We start from the raw sequence: 20,446 nt of genomic DNA, 5'->3' as shown, positions 1-20,446 counted from the left end.
GTTTTAAAGCCTTGTTTAATGTTCACAAACAAAATTTCTTGTGCCCAAACAAGCATGCAATGTCTGTCAACCTCAGTTCAGTGATTCAGTCAAGCAGTCGCCAAGGAAATACGCAAAGTGATCCAAGTATGATCCGCTAGAATACAAACACACTGGGTCATTCAAATTGGTTTCAGAAGCCCAGTAGCCACAGCTTAGAGTATGCCCAACTTAGAATATACATCTGACACGCTGATTCATCAGACTATTTAATTAAGCTTGCTGCGCTTCATTTCATTGATTCTTTTTAAAAGTCAGTGCAAATGACTTCTGTGAGAGCAGCCTCAGAATGAATGTATGTAATGATCAACAGAGCTTTTGATTCAACTCTTGAAGGGGTTGATAATTAGCTGATAAGCAGAATCAGCTGTGTTAGAGCAAGGGAAATGAAAATCTGTAGATTCCCAGGACTGAGCTCAAAATCTAAAGGTTAATAACCAACAGACATTTTTCAGCATTTACTCAGGGAAAATCAGCGTTTGACTATTATTTGAGTTCTGATTTCTTTGAATAATGTTTGCCTTGCATGTGAAACAGGTTTATATTCCACAAGTATGCCATGAAATAATCATGAAGAAGACAGACATGAATATAAATTAGTCTCAGGATAAAACATCAAAAGTATATATATCAGGGTTTCCTCAAGGGTATGATTTGATCCATTGGAATGTTTAAATGGTTCTTTGTAATAATCCTCTATAAAGAAGGGCTGTTGTATAGGGTTCTTTAAAGAGCTTTGTAAAAAAACTGTGTAAAGGTCAGAGACAATCCTGTTTACTTGTTCCAATCAAAACAGCAAAAAAATAAAATTAAAAATAAGTAAAAAAAACATATGTCTAAAGGAAAATTACAAAGAAGCTTCAACAACTAAATATAATGCTATATATTTCAGAATTCAGTATGTCCACTCTCTGTCTTTATTACAGCTTACATGATATTTTTCCACATCTCCAAAGGTCAGGCTTAGACATGGCTTACATTTTCTACTTCTCAAACATACTAGTAGTCAGTCTATTGTTCTGAGAACACAAGCAGCTTCTTTATTTGATTTGCAAATCATCATCGTCCAAAGAAAACCACTTTCAGTGTCTCCGCTTTTGTCAATTTTTTTGTTTTCTACATTTCAACACACCAGTTGTGCTTTATGTTGTGCAAACATTTCATGATGCATGGATCAATAGAAATGCTCTAAAATAATTTGGAACAAAATCTTTTTACATTGACTTACATTGAAAGGTAAGAGTGTTTTTGTGTTCTCCTGTAAAGTTACTATTTTGGAGATACTTTCATTGGTGAACGACCAAATGTTCTTATTGTATTTTATTTTCCTGATCAGGGCTTTTTGACAGCTACACATCCTTTTAGACACATTGTGTTGAGTGGCCTTCTGAAGGATGGACAGCAACACAGTGAGATTTCTACCAGATCTCACATGCTTGTTAGGAGTCCTACTTTATTATTCACTATTTTGTATGTTGTGAAAACCTTTACTTCGCTCCATTGTTAATGTAGGAGGGATATTTTATAGCTAACCATCTCAGAAACTCTTGAGTGAATATGAATGTAATGGCTGTTTTGAACTTTTGGGGGAGACTGTACTGTACCTTGGTTGGAGCTGTTAGAAGGGAAGCGGTCAGACTTCTTGAGAGTTCTGAAGTGGACACGCTTGCTGGCCTGGCTCTCTCCATACAAACCAATAGACTGGACCTGGACTATGTAGTCTGTCTCCTCCTCCAGGTCCCAAAGCACACAGGCCCTGCTGGTGGTGTTCACCTCTCTGATAAACCGCTGCATGTGGCCATCCTGCCTCTGAAACAGCAGTAAACGCAGAGGCCCTTAATCAGCGTTTTTCTATCTTGCTTTACTGTTAGTTATAATCATGTAGAAACCACCTTTTTTATCTCATTACCAAGATCGGAACACCTCAATCTGTTAGGAGAAAAAACTTTTAGGCTTCCTGCCAGCTTGGCTGAAGCTTTTGCATTCACTTAGATTGAATCTGGTAAGCTAAAGCACCCACTGATGTCAGCTATTCTCCACCCACTTCACTTTTGTTGAAAAGTGCTTGGAAAAGGAAAGGTTACTGCTGCTATTCGAGTTTAGGATTGAGCAGCTCTTGCATACTTATTCTTTTATGATTTACTGCCTACAACACATAATGGCACTTAAAAGCATTTTTTTTCTTAATGCACTATAATTGCATGTTTGGAGCCCCACAGGAAAGTTTTCTCTAAAGCCTAATGTGAACAATGGAGATTTTTCACTTCAGCACTGCATTTAACTTAATGCCTCACATTTGTGGATACAGCACAGTTTTCTAAATGGGTCTGAGACACTTCAGTCTACATTCTCACCCTGAGGCAGCCAGTAGGTGTGGAGGAGTGTGATGGAGGTTCTCATTAAGTTCTTCAGTAATGAATAATACATTGATCCAAGAACACAGCTCACAAAGCTATTACCAGAGCTAGAGACGGCCTGTTGCATAACATGATGTACAGCTATATCTGTGATTGATTGGATGTGAAATGCATTCTGTCACTTAGAGAGAATGAATAGCCCTTGAATAATGCATTGGGCTATGCAAGCATCTATGATAATCTTTAAAATGAATCAGTGACAGGCTTACAGACCATGCCAAATATTTCTATATCCAAGAATGTTACACCATATTTCAAACACCAAAAAGCACAAACACAGAGGTCAGTCGATCAGAATCTATCAGTGATGCATATAAATGAAAAAACTATAAGTAAATAAATAATAAGTGTCATGTAGGTTTCAGATATATGTTGGCAACATGACATGCTGCAGAATATATTCCAGTGTCATTCTTTATACTTCATGTACTTCAGAATATTAGAACATTCCACATGACTGATAATCTGCCTATATGAGCTGTTAGCTAGGTTTTCCCTTCCTGTAAAGTAGAAACGGTCAATATATTGTATGAATTTTCACATCTATTTATTTATTATTTACACCACATGTCCAAAAGTGTCCGGACAGCTCTTGCAATTAATGAATCCAGCTTTAAGCTGCACCTATTGATGAAACAGGTATTCAACTGCACACAAACAGCTTTCATAATTTCCACAGAAAAGCAATGCCAATAGAATGGGATCCTCTGGAGCAGCCACACATGAGCTTATGTTTAGCTTTATGTCTGAGAGAGACACAAAGACCCCAGCATTGAATTATGGAACTGCGCTCTCTGGAGTGATGAAGCACCATCCCATAACTTTGGGATGAGTTGGATTGGAGTTTGTGATCCAGCACTAATCATCCAACATCAGTGATGCTCTTGTGGCTGAATGCAATCAAATCTTCACAGCAATATTCCAACATCTAGTGTAAAGCCTTCTCAAAAGTAGATGCTGTTACTGCAGCAAAAAAGGAAAAACTCTCTCTATTCATACCCTTGATTTCAGAAGAAACATTGAAAGAGCAGCTGTCTACAAACTTTTGGACATATTGCACAAAGAGAGACAAATGTCATGTTCTCTGAGTTCACCGGATTCATTCTCATCCATATTATTTTGAGCAACAATAGATATTATGTGTCTTGTTCAAAACCTGGCTTAAACCTTTCATAGCCCATTATAAAAATAAGCAAAAAGGAAACAATGAACTGCTGAAGTTGTGTTATTGTTCTTACCTGTTGCAGGATAGAGAAGCCAATGATGACATCGCCTTCTGGAACCTCCCAGGACACTGTTGCTGAGTCGGCTCTCAGGTTCATGACTGACACATTTACTGGGGCAGGGGGGCGGTCTAGGAAACAGAATATAGGACCTTAAAGATTTCTGATCATTCCCTTTAAGCCATCATGAACCTTAATTTCATCCAATATCCATTTTGTAGGAATGTACCATTTTACACTTTAACTGGAGGCTACCCACCTATATATACTTTATGCATAACACATGCATAGACATTAAATAACATATTTAGAAAGCAATACTTTTGTATTTATGAGATGCTTATGCCCTTAATCATAAGATGACATTTTATGAAGTAACTGACATTGTATTGACAAAAGGAGCTCAACCATCTAAAGTAAGTAACATTTATTCCATTTACAACACTGTTATAAAGGACTCTGCCCAGGTAATGTAAAAATGGCTATATGTCATTTTTGTGGATGATTTTGATGCCCTTGAAATTAAGTGATCATTTTCATATATATTTTCCTATAAGCATGAATATAAATCATCAAACGTAAAAGCACCATGTGTCATTACAGTTATGCTTTATTATTTTAATGAACAATTTCTGTTAAGGTGATCAGCTGCAGAGGTGAAAAACAGAATTAGTTGTTCATGTCTGTAGCTGTATAGATCTCCCTACATGATATTGGACTTTTGTGCTTTAATTCGTGTAGAAATATATAGAATTTACATCATGCATTCTTAACTAGGTCTTAAAAGTTCTATTACTTGGGAATAATACTCCACAATAGTGTTATAAATGCAACAAATGTTCCAAATCACTTTAAACAAGGCCCCTATGACAATACAGTTTCATTTATTTCATAAAGCATCCTCTGTCATCTTGCAAATACTGCCATAAGGTGCAGATGAATACTCTAATGTTGTCTAATGATTATAAAGTCTTTATAAATGTCACCTTCATATCAAATGTTACCAGATATTTGATGGCATCCATTCTGTTTGGGTATGGCACTATCTATAAATAATTCATCATAATTCATCACATCAAATCAGCGGCTTTAGCAGCAGCAAAGCTATATGGCTGCCAGTGCCTAGAAAAAGTAGGCTATGGGCAAACCTACAGCAATAAAAAAGACGTAATGAATAAACAGAAGTTGCCTGCCATATTAAGCTTGTCTGGCTTGTTACTATTTTCAGTATGTCTTGTTACTGTATTAAACAAAAAAACAATGCAAATTCCTGGAGGGGACAATGAACTGAATAATTAGCAGCGCCTTCTCAATTTACTGTTACAGATCAATATTTGCATAAAGGCTAAAAATATCCCCCTGACGGAAGTGGTTTATTAATCCATTATTTCATATAATGGATTAATAAATGTCAAGACTTCTATTAGACGGATTCCATTAGCATCACGGACGAGCCATTACAATCCCTTGGAAAACAACAGCCGTCCATAAGTTTAAAATATGTTGCAGCTCATCCATTTTTATTTGTTTTCCTTCCCCAAAATATTTAGGTCTCTTGCCAAGAATGCTATCCAATTTGGCTGAGTGGCTTTGGAATGTAAAACATCCATGCACTGCACTGCTATGTTCCACCCCCCCACACCCTCCCCGGGCCACACTTCAATGAGCTGTCAGAGGTCAAAGATCTTCTTTTGAACGCAATTTCAGTAAAACACCCCAAGATGTGTTACGGGACATTAATCTCTGTTTCCCTTACAGCAAAACACTCCACTGCTTAAATAGAGGCTACAGTTTCTGGATAGAGGTCTGAACCATAAGCCTGCATATTTCTGCTACCCTAGTGGTGCTTTATGCAAAGCCATGGCTTAAGTTCTGACAGTGCTAGAGGTAAGAGACAGAGGCAAAATCAATTTTAAAACCTGTTACCCAAGGTTCAAGTGCCTTTGTCTGTTCACATGAGTGTAAACGTCAGTCTTTGTTAAATGCTCTTGCTTTTTCACTGCTGTTTCCCTCTCTGCTTGTTGTAAGGGTGGTTTGTTAGTATGCCAAGGAAAGAGATAAGGAGAATATGGAATTCTGTATGTCCATGAATTTTGGACAGAAATATGAATTTTTTTGGACTGGAATTCAATCAAAACTTATCAGCCTGGATAAAGTCAATAAACACAATATAGAAGAAATTGAAAAATGAGATTCAGGAGGAATGCATTCTCCACTGCTGCATTTTGGCTGGATTACTTTCTGTGATAGAGCTTGATTGAATTCCAGCCACTGCGTCCTATGTTTTGTCTTTTTCTTTTTCTGTTTTCTCTCTCCTTTTTCCTTCTTCTGCTAGGTACTCTATCATGATTTAGCAGGCAATAGACAAGCTAATTAGTCTCACAAAAGGCAAACTCCTAGGCAGAGAGCACACAGTGACAGATTCAATACAGGGGAGCATGCCTCTATTGCCAGGGCCAAGAAGAAAATAGAAAGTTGGTGAACTGGCCTGAACCGTGTGTTTTAGCACTGTTTTTTTTAACAGCTCCTTCAAGCAGTGCTCTAATGGACTTTGTGTTTGTGTGGGTGACTGCAAAAAGGACAGAGCTGCTTCTTGTCCCCCGGCCCATCTGATTAGCTTGTGTCAACAAACGTTACTCTATTCTACATAATTATATAACGGCTTGTTCTCAGATATATTTCACTTATTATGCAATGATTCAAAACACAGAGGTCTATACGTATTATGTTTAGTAGAACTGTCAGCCTAAAGTGTGGTCATTTCCAAAGATAAACAAACAAGGAAATGATGCAATGCAGACAGGATTCTAGCTCTGGTTTGTGTAGTTGCAAAGAAAGGTGCTGTGTTGACTTTGACTCTTTTCTCTCATTTTACCAGCATTAACAAGATTAATAGGAAAAAAATGCTGCTGATCACCAGAATCACATTCATTTCAAGGGACTTTCAAAATTCCTGCAAAATTCCATATATAAGAAGAGAACAAAGGCATTGAGAGTTATTTGATGTGAAATGCTCTGTTTAGAGAAACTTACAGAGTCAGAATTTACAGTGGTGGTGATAGGAACCAGATGTCCAGAATATTTAATTCATCTAAAAGCACCTTCACAGATAGTTATTACACAAAGTAATTATGAGTAAGCTGTCTGATGCCTGACAGTGTTTTTCACAAATTTTTACGTTTTTCGTCCAAAGTTTTTGAAATGCATTCACAGTGGAGTGTTATAGGCAGGACGTTGTAATGCAAAATAGTTCCCAAACAATTTGTGTCAAGGTTGTATTACTATTATTCTGTTGTCAACAATGCATACAAAAGCTCAGAAGACCCGTGTAGGCTCAGTTTTGGATAAAATAAGTTAAATAAATAAAATGGCTATATTGTGACTCCTGGTTACTATCTCCACCAATGTAAATTATTCAGTAGTCTGTAAGTTTCTGTACAATCAAAAATTTCACCTATGAATGATTTAGTTCACATAATGAATTGTGTATTATGTGTATTATGTAGACACAATTGGTGGAAGTCCTCTTTACAGGGCTCTTAATAGCAGTTAAGAATTAAAGAAAAGACTGAATGAATAAAGTCATACCTGAGATGACAATTTCAGCAGCACATGATTAACAGGGGAGATTTTTGTCTTTTAATCTAGACAATTTTTTATTTGTGTGTCTCAAGAGATCCTATTGAGATTATTATGTCCCCCCAGTGTATTTTTAGTTTTTTGACTTCCATTAATGAAACAAGACAAATTAAGACAAAAGGTATAAGTTGAATTTAGGTGTGCTTGAGCAGGAACAACAACTAACTGTGCAGGAATCCAGCTCTCCAGGACCAGAGTTCCCTATCTCTGCTTTTCAGCAATCCCATAGAAGAACCGCTTTTGGTTCCGTGAATAACCTGTCAATAGATGAAACCTTCCGCCAGGTACTCTGGTTTCCCCCCACAGTCCAAAGACATGCAGTCAGGCTGGATATGCTAAATTGTCCAAAGTGTAAGTGTGTGTGTGTGAATGTTTGTTTGTCTGCTCTGCAATGGAGTGGCAACCTGTCCAGAGTGTATCTTGCCTTTCGGATAACAGCTGGATGAGTCTCCAGCTCCCCCGCAACCCAGAAGGATAATCGGATTAGAAAGTGTGTGTGTGCTGTTTTTGTAGATGAGATGAATGTAAATAACCTTCAGAACCTAAAGTTTAAAGAACCTCCACACAATGTGAAGATTCTATACCAATTAAAGATTTTTCTAAGAATTGCACCGCAAGCTAAATACCATTTGGTAAGCTGTCCGAGTCTATTTTGCTCACTGATCCAATGATTTCTGGTCATCAGAGAATTTGAATGAGATGGGTGAGGAAGGGTTTGAGATGTTGAAACGTGCTCTGTTTTGTTTGGGAGCTTTAAAGAGCTCTAATGGGGATTTCATCTTGGATTGTGCTTTCCTGACCCAAATTGCACAGCTCTGCAGTGTAATCTAGAGGAATCACCCTTAGTATCAGACTGCTAATCAATGCCAGAGGGAATCAGTACCAAGGGAGGTCAAGTGTGTGACAGTTAGTTGTCAATATCTCCTTTCAATTTATCATTATACACTGCAGGAAACAAGGTCAATTACACAGGAGTCCTGGCTACGCCTGTTGGTAACGGCTGTGTAAATTGGATGTAGAAAAGGGCTGACTGAATGAACTGGCTCGGCTCCACGGATAATCACTAATGGGGATGCAAGGGACAGTTGTCACATTGGTGGAGACCAACTGTGACATCAGAGAGTCCATGGGTCACATGAATAGGACCATCTGTTTTAATGAGGCAGAAAGTATGTGTGTATGTGTGTTAGAAAGGTTGTAGGAAGGGCATGCTGCAGCCACAGTGATGGATATCTCAATTCATTACAGGTCGAAAAAGAGGCATTGTGGAATTCACTGACCTCTAGTGCAATGTATCCCAGGCCATCATTGATAATTGCAGTGGGACATATATTAGACATAGCTGAATACTATATGTGTGTCATGCCATCCACATAGGCCCAGCATCGTTGGCTTCCTCATCACCAGCGCCTGTTTCCAATCATCAGTCAGCACATACACTCCATTTTGCTAGTCTGTGAGGTCTCGCCAGGGTGTTGCTTGACCAGTCTAAACTTTTTAATTTCGATTTTGCTTTGCCATTGTGACAATTTATTATTTTTCTGTAGCATGTCCAATTGGCCTAACTGCATGTCTCTGGACTGTGGGAGGAAACCCACACAGACACGGGGAGAACATACAAACTCCACACAGAGAGGTCCCTGGCCACCTGGCTAGTGAATCGAACCCAGGCCCTCCTTGCTGCGAGGCGACAGTGCTACCCACCGCGGCACCCTCTCTCTTTACAATGGATGTTTAATAAAAATTTTACACCTTACAATAATTTTAGACCATATAAACTGCTTCTTTCTCATTCATTAAAAACATATGCTTGCGTCTACATTCCACAGCCTGGCTCTATTTTAATATTTCCATATCATGACTTTCAAAAAACATTCATCTCCCTTTTTGGGAAGGCCACTGGCCACTGGCATCATGAAGGACCCCAAGCCGCTCCCAGGCCAACTCCCTCCAGCGGGTCCTAGGACGACCCTGGGGTCTTGTCCCATCATAGGCCGTGCCTGGAACACCACCACCAGGAGGCATCCAGGGGGCATCCGGATCAGATGCCCGAACCACCTCAGCTGGCTCCTCTCAATGCGGAGGATTAGCGGCTCTACTCTGAGCTCCTCCCGGATGGCCGAGCTCTTCACTCTATCACATAGTGTGTAGCCCGCCACCCAACGAAGAAAGCTCATTTCCAGTGCTTGTATTTGCGATCTCGTTCTTTCGGTCATTACCCACAGCTCATGACCATAGGTGAGGGTTGGGATGTAGATCAACCAGTAAACAGAGAGCTTCCCCTTTTGGCTCAACTCCCTCTTCACCACTACAGTCTGGTTTGGATTGGCTGGCCCGGAGTAGTAGCCCCGGCACCCCATACTCCCACAGGACCTCCCACAAGATATCTCGATGAACACGGTCATAAGCCTTCTCCAAGTCTACAAAACACATGTAGACTGGGTTGGCAAACTCCCATGCCATGTGAAAAGCTGGTCCATTGTTCCACGGCCGGTACGGAATCCACGGAACCTTCTCAATCTGAGGTTCAACTATCGGTCGGAGTCTCCTTTCCAGCACCTTTTCATAGACTTTCCCAGGGAGGCTGAGCAGATTGATACCCTCCGGTCCCCCTTTTAAAAATAGGGACCACCACCCTGGTCTTCCAGTCCAGGGGTACTGTTCCCGAGGTCCATGCAATATTGCAGAGGTGTGTTAGCCACGACAGCTCTGAACCAATCTCATCCACCCCCAGTGCCTTGCCACTGAGGAGCTTACCAACTACCTCTGTGACCTCCACCAGGGAAATGGAACTTGACACCCCAGGAGCCTCTGGCCCTCACTCCCGTGAGGGAGGCACGTCTCCCAGGTTAAGAAGTTCCTCAAAGTGCTCCTTCCACCGATCGACAATATCCTGATTTGAAGTCACAGTTTCTCCACCCTTGCCGAATACAGCTTGGGCGCGGCCACCCTGACTACTCCTGAGTCGCTGGACAGTTGTCCAGAACCTCTTTGAGGCCGAACAAAAGTCTTTTTCCATGGCTTTACCAAACTCCTCTCATGCCCTGGATTTTGCTTCTGTCACCATTGCAGCTGCCACCTTTTTAGCCTGTTGGTACCTATCTGCTGAATCGGGAGTCCTTCAGGTCAACCAGTCCCTAAAGGCCTCTTTCTTCAGCTTGACGGCCTCCCTAACCACCGGTGTCCACCAGGAGGTTCTTGGGTTACTGCCCCAACAGGCACCCACAAGCTTTTGGCCACAGCTATGCCTGGCAGCTTCCACAATGGAGTTTTTGAACAGGGTCCATTCAGACACCATGTCCCCTACCTCCTCCGGGACATGAGAAAAGCTCTCCCAGAGGTGGGAGTTGAAATCATTCCGAACAGGGGCCTCCGACAGTCGTTCCCAACACACCCTCACTATTCGCTTGGGCCTACCGGATCTGACCATCAGCCTTCCCTGACATCTGATCCAAATCACCACCAGATGGTGATCAGTTGACAGCTCAGCACCTCTCTTCACCCTACTGTCCAGAACATATGGTCCCAAGTCAGATGAAATGACAACAAAGTCCATCATTGACCTTTGACCCAAGGAGCTCTGGTACCACGTACACTTATGAACATCCTTGTGTTCGAACTTGGTGGTCATTATGGACAATCCATGCCTGTCACAGAAGTTCAATAACAATTCACCATTCGGGTTTAGATTGGGCAGACTGTTCTTTTTAGTTTTCAACATCGTTTAAGCATGTCAGCTGTCCTTTATAGAGTATGAACATTTCACAATGAATGAACCAATACAAATGCTCCAGAATTACTTGAAATAAAACCTCTTTACAAGAACTTACAGTCAAAATTAGTAATGTTTTTACTTTCACCTGTGAATTTATCATTTTGAATATTTTTTAAGTTGTCATTTTCCGTCTTCTCTGCTTTTCTACAACACACACAAAAGACAGTTAATCCAAAAGTAAACAGATGATGTCAATGTAAAGTACTAACCCTTTGGATTCTATTATCGAAAGGCAGTCTGTATCAGAATACATATTTCAACAACCTTGCCAACATTGACTTTAATTACATAATCTATTTAATAACCTAGTACTTGTGGCACATTGCAAGACATCTTTATCAACATGGCTATCCATATCAGATTAATCCTGTGTCAATCTTCACATGGTTATAAACATCTGATAAACATCTATAAACATTTGTCAGTTCTTTCCTCATGCACGTGTAGTTTAGGCCACCAAGGATTGGTCCTTGGGCTTCTTATATCTCACAACGTCAATGCCTATCTATCTGGCTTAGGCATGACATTTACCTCGCTTAGTGCACATTTATCCACAAGAAAGCTCATTGTTCTCTAAGTAATAGGGGTTACAAGTGCGTATAGAAGGCTTGCAGCAAGCAGAGAATAAACCATGATGCATGGCTGGGCATAAACTCTGCACTGATGCAGGAAATGATTGTTTGGATAGAAGTGGACATGACTTATAGCAGTCCTCTTAGTAGCAGCCGTTTAGAGCAGTGGTAAGCAAAGGCAGATTGGATAGATAAAGGGCATAATTTAAGCTTGTTTGAGATTGGGGACACAGGAATTCATGATCCTGCTCTTAGCAAAGCCCTTACTGATGCTATCTCTGGCATTTGTAACGATCATTTAGCTTGAACTGTGCGCTGTTTCAGATTAAAGTGTGTAAGCACTTTAGAACGCTGAGCAAAGCTTATATTAAGTTCTCTGCTATCAACCAAAGAGTGATAATGCATTTATAGTGTCAGCAACTCCACAGAAAATAAATCTTATTTATGATAAAAACTTCATTACATCTATTCTCTCAGTTGTTCTTCTAAATACTGTTCTTAAGAGTCTGTTTATTATAGCCACAACATCTCAACCAAGTGAGTCAAGCGTAGTCAAATCTCTTATGTAACACACCATCAAAGGAACACAGGTCATCCTGGGTAAGACACTCAGTGTACAGTAAAAAGCAAGAAGCCACATGGGGCACAGTCATCCTGTCGGGCTGAATCGTAGGATCCGGGCTTGTTGCAGCACATTAGCTACTCTTCAGGAAGTGTCCTGAGTGCTCAGGCAGGCGCATTCCCAGAGGTAGCTTGGAAAGGCCTTGAACTCATGCAGCAAATTTGGCCACCACTTGCTCATAGAAGCAGAAGGAACATGCTGGTCATATGTATTCTGATGACCATGTTCACAATCATGTCTTCTTCATGTTGTACTCAGAGGAATGACATCCTTGTCTATTGTGCTAAAAATATACAAGCACTCATGCAAGCTCATTGCAATGTTGCAATTAGAGGCAGAAGTCAGAGAGAGATAGAATCAATGAACGTGAAGTGCAATTTATGCTTGCTACTGCAATACAGCGCAGAACTCGCATGGCACCCATCAGCATGACATCTTTCACACCAAACAAGCCTTCATTTCAGTACTGTTTTTAACATGCCCTTGCCAGCTTCTCTTCACTCCAATGTGTGTAGCACCTACGTTACATAAATGTCCTATTGCAGGACAAGAGGAGGAGGGGACAACGAGGAGCGATATTTTTCAAAAGGAATGCACTTGAGCTCAGATATGCTAGCTTCAGTAAGGTAATTAGGCCTGCGCATGTTGCAAGATTTTCTGGTGTAATGGGTAGAAAAGTGGGTGATCACTGAAAAGAGAACCGAACCAGTTCAGAATGATTTTTGGTCAGTTAAGCTAATACAGTAAGCATTACAGTAAACAGTGAGGCCAATCCGATGAGAGTATTTTACAAATGTTAATGAAATATAGGGCCCATCTTTCTCTCGTTTCTCTTTCACAGCTCAGTAGTCAAACTTCCTTTAGCCACTCTGCAGGGTATTCTGGGAGGGGGTTAATGCTGAGCCCCCCACAATTGTCTCTGTTGGGTGTTGGATTTTTAGTGAATTCATACTGTTCTCATCTTGCCAGGACGTAAGCTTTACACACAGATGGAGCTCCAGACAGTTTCATTACCGCAGAGCATCAGAGGCTGCAATTATCCCTTGAGGGCAGCCCAACACTATCCCCTGAAGCCAAGTGTAACTATTGCACCAGTGTTCCTCATGCCCTTGAAAAGCGAAGGACCATAATTATTTCTGTTCTTTTCAATTATATATATTATATAAATATTAATGTAGGGTGTTAAAAAGGCAATACATACTAAGCTTTACACCCATGACATGAATGCAGACTGTAATGTTTCAGTGACTATGAAGCTTTACAAAAAAGCCTAGAATCTGACAGGTTATGATATAAATGAAATACAAGATGATCTGGAATAGAGAGTGCTGTGCAAGAGATATGCATGGTTAACAAATCAGTGCTGTTGACCTTGAGAGCAACATCTTACATACAGGTGCACTAGACATGATTATTCCTCATGATATTTCAATGTAAATGTCCAATGGAAAAATATACTTACGATACAGTGCATATGTACATTAATGTGTTCACAGTCATATGCCATCCTTATGTGATAATCAGTGGAATGACAGTCGGTGTCTGTTAGCCATCGGCTAAAATATATAAGATCCCATATAAGTCAGCCTGGCTTAAATTTCATTACAAACCTACTGCAAAACACCACTGCAAAGTAACACGGCATATAGCATATAATTATGCATAAAACACACTGTATATTTTTATTGTATGTTTATTTTACTTCCAAAATTGGAGTTCAAAAAAATGAATAAAAGACACAAAGAAAAATAGGACACCTGACAGCCATGCAAGACCTGATAGACCACCAAAGGTGTCACCACCAGATAAACAGTACCTAAAACTTTCATCTTTGAGAGAAGTGAAAAAAAGCTGCACTCCACAGGTACTGTGATGTGGAGCAAGTAGGCGGACACATATGCGGAGATAAGCGACTTTTATTCAGGGCAAATCCAGGGTCATAGATGGTCCAGGTTCATGTAGCCAATACGGAGGGAATATGGGTCAGACATGACGCAATAAACACAGACTGAAATCTACAATGGAGAAACGGACCAAACAAACCGAGCATACGAACAGAGCATACGAACAGAGCATACGAACAGAGCATACGAACAGAGCATACGAACAGAGCATACGAACAGAGCATACGAACAGAGCAAACAACAATCAACAACAAAGACCAACACAGACCAAGGCAAACACAGGGCTTATATACACGAGGGCTAACAAGGGTCACAAGACACAGGTGGAAACACAGGTGGGAACAATCAGGGGCGGAGTAACCAAATAAGGGGGCAGGACAGAAAAACCAAAACAAACACACATGGAAGACCAGGAAGCAAACATGGACAGGACAAAGGTAAACACAAGCACATGAGGAGACTGGGAGGGGCCAATCTTGACAGGTACTTTTCTCTCTCCTTCCACTGCAAAAAGACAATTCAATGCTATGAGTCTGAAAGGATGTCTAGCTTTAACAAAGGCATAATAAATACTCAACTATGTGATATTATATTTACTTGTTTAGGTTTCTTCATTATTGTATGTCAAAATGTTTTATGTTCTTTTTCCTGATGCAAGCAATGGTCATTTTGACTGGAAATCAAAAGAATTGTGCTCTCTGACTTTTGCACAGTACTGCAGAACCATTGTGGAGGTTCTTTAAAAAAAGTTCTCCACACTTGCATGTAATTTAAAACATGTTTCTCTAGAGAATTATCCATTAAAAATTCCTAAGGGAATCGAAAATGGTGTTTTGGTGATACCGCTCCAAAGGACCCTTTTTGGCACGTTTATTTCTAAAAGCATAAGTGGAGATAGAAAAGTCTGGACTTCTTCATTTGAGGCACCCAAAATTTGAGACTGGACCAGCTATTTATCAATAATAAAGGCTCCAAAATAATTTTTGGATTGGATGTTCTGTTCCAGGACAACATTTAATATCATGTTGAAGTTCTTCACATTCACATCCCATTTACAAAAATCTATTTAAATATTATTTGCTGAACTAAAAGTGGCTTATCTATGGCATGGCTCCAAAGCACCCTTTGTGGTTACATTTGGCATCTTTCCTTTTAAGCTTTCAGAGTAAAGCACACAAGGCTGAGGAATAAAATTGACTGTGGCTCTGACCACTGAATCCAGCTGGGTAATAATCAATAAGGGTTATGCAAAAATGCCACAGTTCAAATTAACAAGTGAGAATGTCACTAAATACTCAGCTGCAGTTTTATAATTACAGTGTAGTCCTAGAAAGTGGCAATAGGATTTTCTCAGTGATGCCATAGAAGAACCACTTTTGAAAGGAATACTCCAGTATTTTTAACTTAATTGCTGTCTGGGACATCTGCAGCGTATAGTTGCTTACCACAGAGAATAGGTTGGACAGATTTTCCTGTACTTAGTAAAAGGACAGAAGATCTATCAACTCAATCTATTCTCTTGTGACACACTAATCACAGAAACCATTGGGCAACATGTTCAGAGTCAATGGATTTTCTGGGAAAATCAAATATTTATTGTATGCGGTAGACCATATGCTACTGATTCACCAAACAGATAAAGAAAAAAGAAAAGTGTGTTTCTTTAAAGAATTAGACACTGAAATTATTTTTTAAGGAACCCATGGTGGTCTTTTACAGTATCACTACAAAGACCCCTTTTGGCACCTTTTTTTTTAAAGCATAACATAATTCAGTTTATCGTAATATTTTCTTAAGACAGAGTGTTACATCTAACACAATGTTATGAAAATAACATGATATACACACCCCTTTGGGCTACATGTGTGCTTTCCCTGGGACACAATATTCCCTCATAGTACTATGCACCACTGAACAAATATAAATCCATCTCAGTGATGAGTGACCTCTGGTGCAGTCTGACTCATAAGGCTGGTGTGTGTGTGTGTGTGTGTGTGTGTGTGTGTGTGTGTGTGTGTGTGTGTGTGTGTGTGCTCTATCACTGGTGTGTGAATGTCTCCAGAAGGGACCCGGATGGAACCAGGTGCCAGGCTGAGGTTAATGCAATCAGTGACCATGCTCATCTGTGCGTCTGTCATGCCATAACACCCACCCCTCCCCCACCCCCATCCCCTCTCAGAACATTCTGTCAGAAAATTTTACTTTTCTCACAGATCAAAATGACAGAGAGTCATACTGCATTTTTTTTTCAGACAGACAGAGTCATTGGTGTAGCAAATCCACAATTCTTTCAACCTTTCCAGTCCTGAAGAACATGAATTAGTATGCATGTATGCATTGTTCTCCCTTTGCTATAGTAACAATTTCTATTCCTCTAACACTGTCCTTTTAAAAAAGATGGTGTTTGAAGAATTCTTTAGCAAAGAAAATTAATGTTCTCAATAGAACCATGAACACTTAAAGAACCCTTTTCCTGATTTAAAGGTTCTTTGCATTATGAAATGGTTCTTCTGTTTTACGGGAAATGTGCATGAATGTGCTATATATGGTTCTATATAGAGGTTTTTTGAAAAGCGGTCTTCTTTGTTGTTACAAGCTTGCCACTGTAATAATAGAAGAACCCCTTTTGAGTGCTATGTAGAACTCTTTTTAAAAAAGGTACTCTATAGGACCATCAACAGCACATTCCTCATCAATCTGAAGAACCCTTTCATGATGCAAAAAAGAACCCTTTAATAAGACAAAGGGTTCTTTGAGCCTTTCTTTCATGCTTCTATATTTCTTTAGTGTAGAACAACTGTCTATACTAAAGAACTCTAAAAGTGCCATCTTGTTTAAGACTGCAGGGTAGCCAAACATTGCTGTGAAGATTTGCAAGAGCTTTAGTGAGGCCAGGTACTAATGTTGGATGATAAAGATGATGAAGCTCTAAAACCAGCTCACCCTAAAGGTACTAGATGGCGCTCTATCGCTGCACTGCCGTATTTCAATTACACAAGAGGTACTTACACTTAAATCATGTTACAGATGTAGGGGAATGTAGCACTGACCAAGGACAGTTACTGGTATAGCATGGTGTGCTTGTCAGGACAGAGAATGGAACCACTGTCTTCCACTTGGAGCATTTATCGCCCACTATTGTGTACCAATGTCAAGTCAACACTTGGCCTTGAGCATAAGGCTCCAGAGCATCCTTCCCTTTTCTTTGAAGATAGTGTGAGCTCTATGTGTGCAATTAGTAGGGGTATCTGGATACCTCTGGACATACATTGTACTGTGTACTGTGCACTGGCGGCATTTTGGGGGAGTTTGCAGATGCCCACTTGCAGGGAGGAACTGATTGGCGCAATTTCTCCATAGAACTTGATTACATTTTCTAACGCAAAGCACAAACACTGGCACTCCCGTTGGAGCCAAATCCACTCTAACATCCACGTGCACGGCAGGGATGAGTAATGGCTCTTGTGGATTTCTCGCATTCTACCTCGAGCGGTTATTAGATTTTAAATTCATACATTCTGACATGCATTCTGTTTCTCTCAGCCGTTCTGCGCCGGTTTTTCCAGGAGCAGATTAAAGATGCACTCGTGCCCTGCTTGCAGAATAAAGCGCGTGCTACTTTGACTTCGGGGAGCGCGAGGACTTCAAACAGGTTACACGGAGATGGAGTGAACAGAGCGCGCGATCGCTGCCGTATCAAAGCTCCAGATCCCCGATGACTCTGACGAGCGAGACGAGGAAGGAGCAAGGAACTTCTGCTCATTAATAATATGTGGATAGCTGTGACAAGAGAAACTTGAAATGACTGGAGCGGCAGGTACCACATTGTCAGTGTGCTGCCAGTGGGGGGGAAATGATGGCTTTTGTGTATGAAAATAATTAGAAGAATAACAATCATTGTCTGTCTGTCTGTTTATATATATATATATATATATATATATATATATATATATATATATATATATATATATATATATATTATATATATATATATATATATATATATATATATATATATATATATATATATATATACACACACACACAGACAATAACCCAGTGACAATAATAGACTATTATAATAATAGATCCTGCCAGTGCTCCAGTCAGATTTCAGTCAGTATGTGTGGATGTATGTGTGTTTATATATATATATATATATATATATATATATATATATATATATATATATATACATACACACACACACACACACATACACATATATATATATATATATATACACACACACACACACACACACACACACACACACACTAGTCTGTTCTGGCATAAAATCTGGTGCTGTGACTCAGTAGTCATAAATAGTTCTGTCTATTTAAGGTTAATAAACCAAATAAATCCCAGCTCAGTACAACAGCGATGCACAATCTTCCAAGGCTACACGCCGTTTACAGCTTACATCCTAGTCCTGTGACTTGTAGGCTACTACTAAAGCCCATAATCGCACATTAGTCTGCAAAGAACAATCACAGCACCAGCTTTCGCGCCAGGACTGCCCACGATCTAATCAGACTGGCGCTCCACTGTAAAATAGTCGAATTCCTCTAGGTTTGAAAATGACGAACCGCAGTAATAGTCAGTAGTATAAGGTATTCAGAGCAGGTCTCACTCCCCAAAAGGTCTAATGAAAGCCTGAAAACATAGAAACCACCCACAGAGAGCAACCATTCCACCGTCCATTGAAGCGCTCAGCTGACGACTCCGGATCACGTTTCAACAAGGCTACAATCACGTGAAGCCAAACGGCTGAATTCCTCTATAGACGCTAATGAGTGAATGGGAAGCGCTAAAGCGCGCTATGGAAATCGCTCACATTCGAGAGAAATGTGTGGATGTGAACTTACTTGCTCCCACCAGGAACATGTCAGTGCCAAAGAGCAACAGTGCGACTGAGTTAAGCAGCAGAAAGAGGCGAGCCATGTCTTGTTTGTGGTGCTGTTTCGTCTTAGAAATCGTAAAAGAATCCAAATCGCTTCAGGTAACCTTCATCCGTCCGTCGGTTCCATTTACAGCCCGAGGACTGAGGAAGTTAACACAGCGCAGCCATCGGCGTTTAAGGAAAGTCACTTAACTTTAGATATCTGCCCAAAGAGGTCATGCTCACGGACACTTTCTGACCACGTCCAAACGCGTCCGTGTCGTGTCATCTGTCTCAAGTGTCTTGATTGAATGCCCTCATCCAGTCTCTGAATCTCCAGGTGAAATCTGACAGCGGCTCAGCCCGGTTGTAAGCCTCGCAGTCGTTGGAGGTTCCCCTTCGACATCTCACTCGGAATGGCAGCGTCGTATTCAGTTCGGTGTGAGAGTTTCTCTAATCTTCTCACTGGGCTGAGAACCGGTGCCCGAAAGACAGGATGACGATCCTGATCTGACTCCTCAGCAGCTCAGGCGCAGCTTCAGCACCGCGGTCAGCGCCACAGTGGGCTGAGCCATGAACGCGCGGTTGGGAGCGAACGCGGATCCTAATTTATGGATGTAATTCGCCGTTTACAAAATAGCGCTCCGGAATTCGGTCTTCAAACACCACCGCGGCTCCTGCACTTAGCATTTGGCACAAAACCGAAGCACGCGTTTTAAATTCGCGATCAATCATACTTAAGAAATGAATTGCACTGGCCCCCACTGGCCAGCGTCACTGCCCGCTCCTGTCAATCCTAACGCGATCCTGGCAACGACGCAGGAGCCTCAAATATTCAGTCAGTCAGTCAGTAACTCAGACAGTCAGACAGTCAGTCTGTCAGGCAGTCAGGCAGGCAGTCGCAGAGCAGATGGAAGCGGCTCAAGGTGAAAGACTGACGATTTGGTTTAATCTCACCTTTAAAACCTTTAAATGCTTTTCAAAGTTTTCACCTGTCCACCACGAAGCCCCCAACTGAAAAGATATGATTGAGATGTGTCAATCGTTTGCATAAAAAATGTAACATGAACATACAGTGTTGTGCAAAAGTCAGAGACCATCCATCTTTTATTTCATCTCCAGTCAAAATGGTGATCAAACAAAAGCATTAGTTTCTCAGCCTCAGGAAAAAAGTAGAAAACATATATGTAACAGAAACCTCCACTGGAACTTCTGCAAATACATATAATCAGTTTCTCTGTGTTTAGTACGTCCACTCTTTTCCTTTATTGCAGCTTCCATTCATTTCAGGAGACTTACTTTCAGTTTTTCAGTGAAAATCTGCAGGGACGTTTTTTTTCCAGACCTCTAAAGTTCAGTTTTAAAAGTTGGTT

The 20,446-nt window shown here is 40.6% G+C and overlaps 1 protein-coding gene across 1 annotated transcript in view; it reads right to left on the bottom strand.

Moving 5' to 3' along the window:
• fndc4a (fibronectin type III domain containing 4a) overlaps positions 1–19,900 on the bottom strand; it is a 33,544-nt gene extending 13,644 nt beyond the window's left edge. The window contains exons 1-3 of the mRNA XM_017710463.2: positions 19,060–19,900; positions 3,695–3,810; positions 1,644–1,848 (exon numbers count right to left, since the gene is read on the bottom strand). Coding sequence (XP_017565952.1) covers positions 1,644–1,848; positions 3,695–3,810; positions 19,060–19,135 — 397 coding nt within the window. The 5' untranslated portion in view covers positions 19,136–19,900. The remainder of the gene's footprint in view (positions 1–1,643; positions 1,849–3,694; positions 3,811–19,059) is intronic.
• Between the last annotated feature and the right edge of the window lie 546 nt (positions 19,901–20,446).

Source organism: Pygocentrus nattereri, chromosome 4, assembly GCF_015220715.1.
Source record: "Pygocentrus nattereri isolate fPygNat1 chromosome 4, fPygNat1.pri, whole genome shotgun sequence".
In the NCBI taxonomy this organism is placed as follows: domain Eukaryota; kingdom Metazoa; phylum Chordata; class Actinopteri; order Characiformes; family Serrasalmidae; genus Pygocentrus; species Pygocentrus nattereri.
This window is presented reverse-complemented; position numbering and strand designations above follow the sequence as displayed.